The sequence below is a fragment of the Galeopterus variegatus genome, unplaced genomic scaffold (assembly GCF_000696425.1).
Source record: "Galeopterus variegatus unplaced genomic scaffold, G_variegatus-3.0.2 Scaffold9401, whole genome shotgun sequence".
Lineage (NCBI taxonomy): Eukaryota > Metazoa > Chordata > Mammalia > Dermoptera > Cynocephalidae > Galeopterus > Galeopterus variegatus.
The window spans coordinates 17,125-27,017 of NW_007735512.1; the positions used below are offsets into that span (position 1 = coordinate 17,125).

At 44.5% G+C, this 9,893-nt stretch overlaps 1 protein-coding gene across 1 annotated transcript; it reads right to left on the minus strand.

Moving 5' to 3' along the window:
* Nucleotides 1–886: 886 nt before the first annotated feature.
* LOC103609257 (eppin-like) lies at nucleotides 887–8,949 on the minus strand. The gene is made up of 4 exons (XM_008593606.1): nucleotides 8,871–8,949; nucleotides 7,258–7,389; nucleotides 4,127–4,294; nucleotides 887–1,024 (listed from the first exon to the last, which is right to left on the minus strand). Exons 1-4 carry the CDS (start codon nucleotides 8,947–8,949, stop codon nucleotides 1,011–1,013), a joined length of 393 nt encoding a protein of 130 aa, XP_008591828.1. The 3' UTR covers nucleotides 887–1,010.
* Between the last annotated feature and the right edge of the window lie 944 nt (nucleotides 8,950–9,893).

Below are 9,893 nucleotides of genomic sequence, written 5' to 3' on the forward strand. Positions count from 1 at the left end.
GACTATTTTGGTGACTTGGCCCTGCTGTGCTTGGATGTTCCTCTGGGAGGCACAGTAGCTCTTGGTGATTAAGGTCTCCATTTCTGGCCCTGGATGACTGGGCTTTGAATTCTGTGCCACTTTTGGTTTGGCAGGTACTCTCTCTGAACCTTGATTTCCTCACCTGCCTATAGGGTCATTTTGAAGACTAATGCAATAAAGTTTGAAAAGCTATTGTCAAGCTGCCTGGGGCAAAATAATGATGACTAATATTGATGAAGCACTTACTGTGTGCTTGGCGTTTTCTCTCTAACCCTCATTACAACTCTGTGAAAAACTCATTACAACTCTGTCCTATTAATATTCACATTTTATGAATAGGAATCTGAAGCACAGGGAGGTTAGGTGAACTTGCCCAGGATCACATTGCTACTAAGGAGCGGAGCCAGGATTGAACCTGCCTTATGTGGCTCCCGAACACTCACTTTCAACCACTACATTTTAAGTGCTCAGTATATTTTAGCTGCTGATTATGGGGTCTTCATATTCAGCATTCCAAGGGACTTCTGGAGTTCGTTCTTTACCCCAAAGGTAAGGATCCTCTGGGAGTGCGGGAAAACTTTTGGGGGCTGCAATGGGAAGCTTTGGAAACTGATGAGGGNGATCCCTTAGTCTCTGCAAAGTGTACCGTGCCCAACAGACATGAATTACTCAGCCTCAGACACACAAGAACCAAGTACTTTATTGGGAAAAAGTGGAAGCTACACAAATATAACCAGGAAGCTCTAGAAGTTGGAGATAAAGGGTAAGGCATAGAGATGGGGTCAAAATGGAAGGTTATTATGCATGAAAAGAGGTGGAGATGGAGAAAGGGGAGGCAGATCCTGGGGTTCAGTTTTGGGAGGAGGTAAGGCCTTGGAATGCTGAGAGTAGAACAGTGGAAGCCGACCTGGTGCATCAGTCAGGTGTGTGGACAGAGCCTTGGAGCACGAGCCAAATCCTGGCAGTTGTTCCAGTGTGTCCTTATCCATTCAGGAAGAGGAGCCTGTTGAGAATGCAGGATAAGACCAGCTGAGCATCTCGGCCTCAGCTAATCTTTAGAACTTGAAGTTACGCTTATATAATCTTTTCACAGGAGGAAATTAAAAGGAAGTGGGTCTGCTCTGGGGAGCTGTCTCTTTCAAGGAAAAATAAATGGGAGTGGATTGCTAGCAGAGAGCTGTGATGAGGAAANAATTTTACTCTTCTCCTGACATGTCTATTTTTCTGTTTTATTTTTTCACTGTTTCTTCTTCTCCTCTTTATGTCACTTTACATCTCTTACCCTGTGCTTGTCACTTTCTCTTTTTCAGTGAGTCTCTCTCTGTCTACGTCTCTTTTTTTTTTGAATATGTAATCATCTGCTTTTATTATTTGCATACTAGTTCTCTTAATTTAGTCCTCTTTCTCCACTCCTTTTATTTCCCTTCTGCCCTTCTTTCTCTCTCTCCTCTTCGGCTCACCCCTTTTCTCTAGCCATTGTCAAACAGAAAAGATATTGAGATGAGTGGGGTTCGGCGGAGAAATCAGGTTGATTCCAGGTTGAACTGAATCTGTAGAGTGTCAGTCAAGGTACTTTGAAAGCAGGAAAGAATATTAGAGTGAACAGAGAGCTTCTATCATTAGGCGCAATTTAGAATAGGTCATGCAGGGGAGAAAGAATAAATGCCAGTTATGGTTGCAGATCCAGCTTCAGCAGCAGGGCCTTAGGAATGTTCCACTGAACTCACCAATTTAAGTGGTGATGCATCAGTGAGAGAATGGACTGAATGTGGGGCATGAGTGAACCAGAGCAATACAAACACAGACTATAGCAGGGGGGCTGTTATCCCACCCGACATACTCTTGGCTTACCTCTAACTTCACCTGCAGCTGCGAGAGACAGTTCCAGTGCACATTTTTTCTTAATCCGTTTTTTAAAAATTGAGGTAGAATTCATACCATATAAAATTAACCATTTTAAGGTGAACAATTCAGTGGCTTTTTTAGTACATTCACAATGTTGTGTAACCACTATTAGTTCTCAAACGTATTATGAATCCAAATGAAAACTCTGTACCCATTAACAATCAGTCCTTGCTTTCCCCCAAACCCTGCTTCCCAACTGGTGGCAACCACTAATCTGCTTTCTATGTCTACAGATTTACCGATTCTGGATATTTCCTATAAATGAAATCATACTGTCTGTGATCGTTCATGTCTGGCTTCTCTGCTTAGTGTGATGTTTCTGAGGTTCATCGACAGTGCAGCACGTATCAGGGCTTCATTCCTTTTTATGGCTGAATAATATCCAGTGTACATGGACAGCCTCCCACTGCAAGAGTCAGAGTCCCTGCTTCTCTGCTGTGGGTATTCTCTGCCTCCCTAGGAGCACACTCAGCTTGCATGCAGAACAGTCTAGAAGAGTGAGGGATTTAATACCCCAGGTATCCAGTGTGGGATGAGAATCCATGAATAAATAACTCAGGTTCCTCATCCCTGGAGACAGATGAAGAAAATTTGGAGGGACGCTTACACGGTTCTTTAGAAGATCCCTGATGGAGTCGAGCTGCAGTTTCCCACAGTGGTAACCAGCTCATAATGGCCTCTTCTCTCTTCCCTGAGTCACTTATCCTACTCCGACCTTGTGCTTCTTCAGAGACCTTCCAAACAAACTACCTGCACCCAAGGTCAGTTTCCGGGAGATCCAAACTAAGGCAAACTAACCCTTAAGAGGGTTCTACAATTTTTTTTGAAGAAACAGAGGAGGATAACCATATCCCTGAATCTCTTGACTCTCAAGGTTCTGATGTCACCACTCCCTTCAATGGTGTCAACAGAAGCCTCAGTGATCCCTTAGTCTCTGCAAAGTGTACCGTGCCCAACAGACATGAATTACTCAGCCTCAGACGCACAAGAACCAACTGGGCAAAAAACCACCTAATTCCATCCCACTCCTGCACTCTTACTTTGGTGAAAATGAGGCCCCAATATTACTTGACAAGATAAGGACATTATCAGACACCATATTAGGAGCACTAATGAATATTAATCTCATGTGTCCCAAGTCCAGCAATCTTACCCAGAGACCAGGTTTCAGAGATCCAGGGGAAACAGTCAGCCCAAGTGGGCAGAAGGTCAGGGTGTGGGTAGAGGGCTTGATTATTCCAAGGTCCAGAATATTACCTTTTTTAAGATCTAAACATTTTTTTCTGCAGCTGAGAATGCAACACTTCTTGCTGTCCTCACATTCTCTGTTGCTCGTACACATGTCTCTTTCTTTGAATTCACATTTCTCTCTGATCCTGGGGCATTTCCCTAGGGAAGAAGCAGTTATACAACCTTGAGCCTTGGAGGGCAAAGTGCCCACCCTCTGCACAACCCAGGACAATTCTGGGGAGTCAGAGAAGTTTGCTTTCATTTTGCTCACCCGCAGGAGTCCTTTCTCTCAGGGCGCCCTCAGGTTTTTCCCTACTGCCTACACTACTCTCCCTTCTGACCACCCTCACTCTACCTTTTTACCCCATCTCTAGTTCCACCCTCTAGCCCCATCCCTTCCAAGGCACATTTCTCAACCACTAGTGACATTTGGGCTGGATCATTCTTTGGGTGGGGTGTCCTGTGCATTGTAGGGTGATGGCCTGGAAGGGTTGGTCAGGTAATGCGTCCAGGGCTAGGTTGGACCCTTTTGCAGTTGGCCTCTTAGATTTCACCACTTCTGCACCCTCCCTCCACCCCTTCTAACTCCTCTCATACTTGCTAACTTTGAGTCCTCTCCATGTCCCTTCCCATTTGATGGCCTGGAAGGGTTGGTCAGGTAATGCGTCCAGGGCTAGGTTGGACCCTTTTGCAGTTGGCCTCTTAGATTTCACCACTTCTGCACCCTCCTTCCACCCCTTCTAACTCCTCTCATACTTGCTAACTTTGAGTCCTCTCCATGTCCCTTCCCATCTTCAGTTCCGAGAAAGCCACTACCCTTCTGTGAGGTGCATTCTTACCTGATGATTCGAGCTGGCTCTGTCAGCATCAGGGTTGCCAAGGGTGTAGCTACCCTGTAATGGACCAGCAAACACCCAGGCCTCCCAGCATGGCCCTGGTGAGGATGAGAAACTAGGGCCCAAGGACTCACGTGTTTTTTTGCAGGTATTCTGGCAGATGCTTTTGGTTTGGAAGTTGTTATTGTTTCCCTGGCAGCCACCATAGATAAAGCTGGAGCAGGTATTATTTTCCTTACTATACCACCAACGAAGAAAATAAGCCATGCAGGGGCCAGATTCTTTTGGCATCTTGCATATGTCTGCAGAGAGACCCCAGAGTTGAGAACCCCACCCCAGAAAAAAACATAAACAAAACCAGATTTTATTGTTCCCCATGGCAACTACCATAGATAAAATTGGAACAGGCTCCTTTCCCCTTATTACACTGCAGGAGCCTAGCTCGATGACATATTGCACACATTTGCAAAGAGACCCTAGAGTGGGTATCTGCATGCCTGGGAATAGGTTTGTTTGCAAATGTAATTAGTTAAGATGAGGTCATACTGGAGTAGGCTGGGCCCCTAATTCAATATGACTGGTGTATTTATAAAAAAGGGTAAATGTGAACAGACACACACCCATACACACAGGGAGACACCACATGAACATGAAAGCAGAGATCAGGGTGATGTGACTACAAGCCAAGGAATTCCAAAGATTTCCCGCAAGCACCAGAAGCTAACAGAGAAGCATGGAACAGATTTCTCTCTCCCAGTTCCTGAGAAGAAACCAACTCTGCTGACACCTTAATCTTTGACTTCTACCTGGCAGAACTGTAAGACAATACATTTCTGTTGTTTAGGCACCAGTCTATTATTGATACCCTTGCAAACTAATACAGGTCCCAACTAAACCATGAGTTCCATGAAGGTAAATCTCCACAGCTAAACAATTAAGTCCTGCTAAGTTTTACTTCCTAACAGCTCTGCCAGTCCCTTTCATTTAAGCCTCCCCATATCACACTTGGGCTGTTGAGATAACCTCGAACTGGTCCTCCCACATTCTAGCCCCTACAATCAATCTTTCATGCTGTTCACTGGATGGAATGATCTGATGGATCAGAAAGTGAAGCCGATTGTGTTATTCTACAGATAAGACCTACCCTGATTTAATAAGAAAATTCTCCCATGACTCATAAGGCCCTTCACCATCTGACTCCTACTTGTGGCTCTGGCTTCCTCTCCTGCCACAGGCCACAAGCTCTGGCAATACTCAACACACCATGCTGTGCCACAACTCGATACCATTGCATTGCCATATGTCAACTGTTGCTCATTAGTGACACTCCTATTCTTCCATCAAAACCTTTCTCAGACATCACCTCCTCTGTTATATCTCTCTTGACTCCACTATACACCCCATGCCCCAACTGCTTCAGGTGCCTGAATCAATCCTGCACTTCTCTACCTTGCTTCTGCATATCTTGTATCTTGTGCATGTACTTGTCATTTGATTATATCTTTGGTCTCATCCCTGAGGCTGCGTGTTTCTAGTGAGCAGGAATTGTGTCTTATTTAATATCGGAATTCCATTTCCTAGCAGGTGGTCTGGCACAATATATGACTTTACAGAATGCTGAGGGTGAAATAAGATGAATCCTGAGCTGAACTGAATAAATCATTCACTGAACACCTACTATATGCTAAACAATTTAAAGGACAAAGAAGAAGCATGGTTTCTGCTATTCAGCAGCTCCCAAGAATGACAAATAATTTAAGCTCATAGGTATTAGGTGGCTATTATGTGCCAGGCATTGCTTTAAGTGCTTCATGTGCATCAATTTATTTGATGCTCAAAATAACCTCTGACACTGGTCCTTTTACTAACAGAGGAAAGTGAGGCACAGTGTGGTGAAGATGTTACTATGCGCAAGAGAAAAAGACTGGGGCTAAGATTTGAACTCAGGAAGTTTGGATTCAGAATCCCTCACCTGCAGGCATATGAATAACTTATCGCCCCGTTTCCTCCCTGGTCTGCTCCATTGTCAAGTCCTATTTGCCTCGTAAATACTATTCAAACACATCCCACTCTTCTCATTCCCTTAGCTACCTCCCTCGTCCAAGTTACCGTTTTCTTTCATGTGTAAGTTACATAGTTCCTCCTGTTTCCTGCTCTGTGGCCCTAGTATGATCGTGCTCATATCACTGCCCCACCTCGATGAATTTCCATGGCTCTTAGGATCCAGGTGAGACTCTTTAATCTGGGCAACCAGACCTGAATAGTGTGATCCCTGCCAACCTAGGATCCATTTACCTTTAGCATGCACATGCTCAGTCTTCTCTCTGGCCTCCCTAGGCCCCACAGTTGAGCCTTTGTACATGCTATTCCCTGTGCGTGGAAAGCTCTTCCAGACACTTTTTGCCTAAAATATTATCCATCCTTCTGAACTCAACTCCAGGTTTGCTTTCTTTCTCTTTTTTTTTGACTGGTAAGGGGTTCGCAACCCTCGGCTCAGTGTCGTCTGCACCATGCTCAGCCAGTGAGCGCACCAGCCATCCCTATATAGGAACTGAACCCACAGCCTTGGCGCTGTCAGTGCCACACTCTCCCGAGTGAGCCACAGGGCCGGCCCCAGGTTTGCTTTCTCAGAGAAGTCTTTCCCAACCTCACTGACCACACTGAGCAGGTCAAATCCTATTAGGGGTCTCAATGGCACTCAAGAAACATTTGTTAAATAAATGAATAAAGAATTGTTGATAGTCTTTTTGGAGCCCAGGGAGATGGACAGGACGTTATGATTGCAGCAGCAAAGGAAAAGCCCTATAGTATGGAGTGGTCAGGGGAGGTTTCATGGTGCAAAGTTGGATCTGTATGGGCAGAGAGGTGGTCACTTCAGAGCCAAAAGCTAGGAAATATAAATTGCTTAATTTATGACATACGGCAACAGTGTTGGTGTATGTTAGAACCACCATGGCCACCAGGGGACTCAGAAAATTATAAGAGTGAAAAGTAGCCAAGCAGCCAAAAACCATCTAATTCCATCCCATTCTTGCTCCCATACTTTAGTGAAACTGAACCCTGATATTACTTGACAAGATAAGGACATTATTAATGTCAGACACCATATTAGGAGCACTAATGAATCTAAATCTCATGTCTCCCAAGTCCAGCAATCTTACCCAGAGACCAGGTTTCAGTGAACCAGAGGAAACAGTCAGCCCAAGTGGGCAGAAGGTCAGGGCGTGGGTAGAGGGCTTGATTATTCCAAGGTCCAGAATATTACCTTTTTTAAGATCTAAACATTTTTTTCCACAGCTGAGAACACAACACTTCTTGCTGTCCTCACATTCTCTGTTGCTCGTACACATGTCTCTTTCTTTGAATTCACATTTCTCTCTGATCCTGGGGCATTTCCCTAGGGAAGAAGCAGTTATACAACCTTGAGCCTTGGAGGGCAAAGTGCCCACCCTCTGCACAACCCAGGACAATTCTGGGGAGTCAGAGAAGTTTGCTTTCATTTTGCTCACCCGCAGGAGTCCTTTCTCTCAGGGCGCCCTCAGGTTTTTCCCTACTGCCTACACTACTCTCCCTTCTGACCACCCTCACTCTACCTTTTTACCCCATCTCTAGTTCCACCCTCTAGCCCCATCCCTTCCAAGGCACATTTCTCAACCACTAGTGACATTTGGGCTGGATCATTCTTTGGGTGGGGTGTCCTGTGCATTGTGGGATGTTGGCCTCCATGTATTAGATAACAGTAGCCAACCCCAAGTTATAATAACCCAATATGTCTCCAGACATTGGAAATGTTCCCTGGAAGGCAAAATTGCCCCATTGGTAGCCACTGGTTTAAGCTGATATTGTCCTTTTGGCCTTGTTGAGGAGTCAGGGTTTGGGAGTTGCTCTGGGGTGGGGGTGGGGGGATAATATTATATAGTAATTAAGATCTCTCACCCTGTAGATGGTTTGGTTTTTGAATTCTATCAGTTGGTCTGCTATTTACCCTCTCTGAACCTTGGTTTCTTCATCTGTAAAATCATTTTGTCCTTACAGAGGTGTGAGGAAAAAAGGAGGCAAAGCGTATAGAGCTTTCTAATTATAGTAATTGATGCACAGTAATATTAACTAACATTTGTTACTTATTTACCATAAGTCACACACTCTTCTAAGCATTTAAAATGTATACTCTCATTTTATCACCACAACAGCTCTAGGAGGTAAATTCTATTAATATCTTCATTTTACAGATGAGGAAACTGACACATATGGAATTTAAGTAATTTTCCCAGGGTTATATATCTAATAGGATTTGAGTCCACTAAATCTGACTCCAGATCCCTCTTAAATTTTTTGTAAATCCCTACTTTCCAAGTGTTCAACAAATGGTAACAATTATCACTATTACTATATAGACATGGAGTATTAGTGTCTTAAGTTTAAAGGGACTTCTTTATCCCAAAGTCAAGGAACCCCTGCAGATGCAGGGACACTTTATGGGACCGCATGTGAAAGAACAAGGCAAAGATGGACAATGTCCTGAGAAAAGATCCTGTCTTTCTTATGGGGTGAGGGGAAGGTCCTTTAGGCTTCCCAGATTCCTACATCTCCTTCCATAAATACTAGATCCTGTGACTCTCTCCCATCTCCCTAAGAAAGATGCTCTACCTCAAAGGGGATAAAGAGGGGATTTCCTAAGTGTGGGTTCCTTTATTACCAGAAGGGATCTTCCACAGAAGGGGTTTTCCAAATATCTCTCTACTCTCCCAACCCAGAACTAGGGCTAGGATGGTGGAAAGCAACTCAGATCTGAGTAATTGTTCCTTGTTCCTTCCTACCAGAAAATTTCCCTCTTTCCAGGGCAAGGGCTGAGGCCCAATACTTACTGTAAATACTTACAGTTATTTAGACTAGTTCCCTGGACGTTCGCAAAGAGGATAAATAGCACCAGGATGCACAAAAATCCAGAAGATTCCATTCTGAAGAGAGGCGAGCCTGTCTGGTGGTTTCAGAACATAGAAATGTCTTCATGCCTTGGCCCAGCCTATCCCTTCAGTATCCAGTACCCTGCATATGAGAACTGGAGACAAGCCAGCCACCCCCTTTCTTGCTGGGAACACCAGGTTCCTGAGGTTGTAAATGGGATTAATTGGCATCTACAGCTCACAGCTCTGGGGAAAAGGTCTTTTTTGAGTGACTCCTTATCCTGAACCCCCTGGGCTGCACTGAGCAGGACGCTCTGGGCAACTGCATGGAGTAGGCAAATCTTGTCTCACACTTTCCTGGCTACCTTACAAATAAACACCACCATCTCGGGTCTTCATTCTGATAATTTGGAGAGCTGTGGAATGTCCTCAGCCTCCATCCATTTTTCCATTTTACATGCAAACTAATTAACATTCTTCTGTTTTTCTCTAACAATGTATCTTATTGATCTCTTGGTGTTTCTTTGCTTCTCTGTGCCTCTCTGAACCTATGAAGAACTCCGTTCTCTTCTTCTGTGAGTCTCCCATTGTCTCTGTGTCCCTTTTCCCCTCTCCCACAGTTTCCTCCCATCTTTCTCCATTTTATCTTCTCTTGGATCACTCATATGCTTTGACTAAGGCCAAAGAGTAATAATGTTGCCACAGAGTGTGTTATGGCAGAGGAACCAGACAGAGAACAGAGTCTTCACATAGTGTTTGTCAAAGCTGTGCTGCTTTGAGAGCAGGAGAGAATGTGAGAGCTTGTCAGGAGCTTCTACCATTTAATGCAAACTCCCTGTTGTCTGAGGAGGAAGTAGAAAATGAAGAGACCTGCCTGGGAGACTATGACTGAATAAAGTTCAACAACACAGCAGAGCTGCTCGATTCTAACAGGGTTTGTGGAGGAGCTATGGGAAGAGGGTGTTGGAAAACTTGGGCAATTTTATCATAGCCGAGG

Coding starts and splice junctions, on each gene's coding strand:
- LOC103609257 (XM_008593606.1), bottom strand. CDS start 8,949: ATGGAATCTTCTGGATTTTTGTGCATCCTGGTGCTATTTATCCTCTTT. Junction 7,390..8,870: donor GGGAACTAGTCTAAATAACT/GTAAGTATTTAC, acceptor CTTCTTCCCTAG/GGAAATGCCCCAGGATCAGA. Junction 4,295..7,257: donor ATGTTTAGATCTTAAAAAAG/GTAATATTCTGG, acceptor GTCTCTCTGCAG/ACATATGCAAGATGCCAAAA.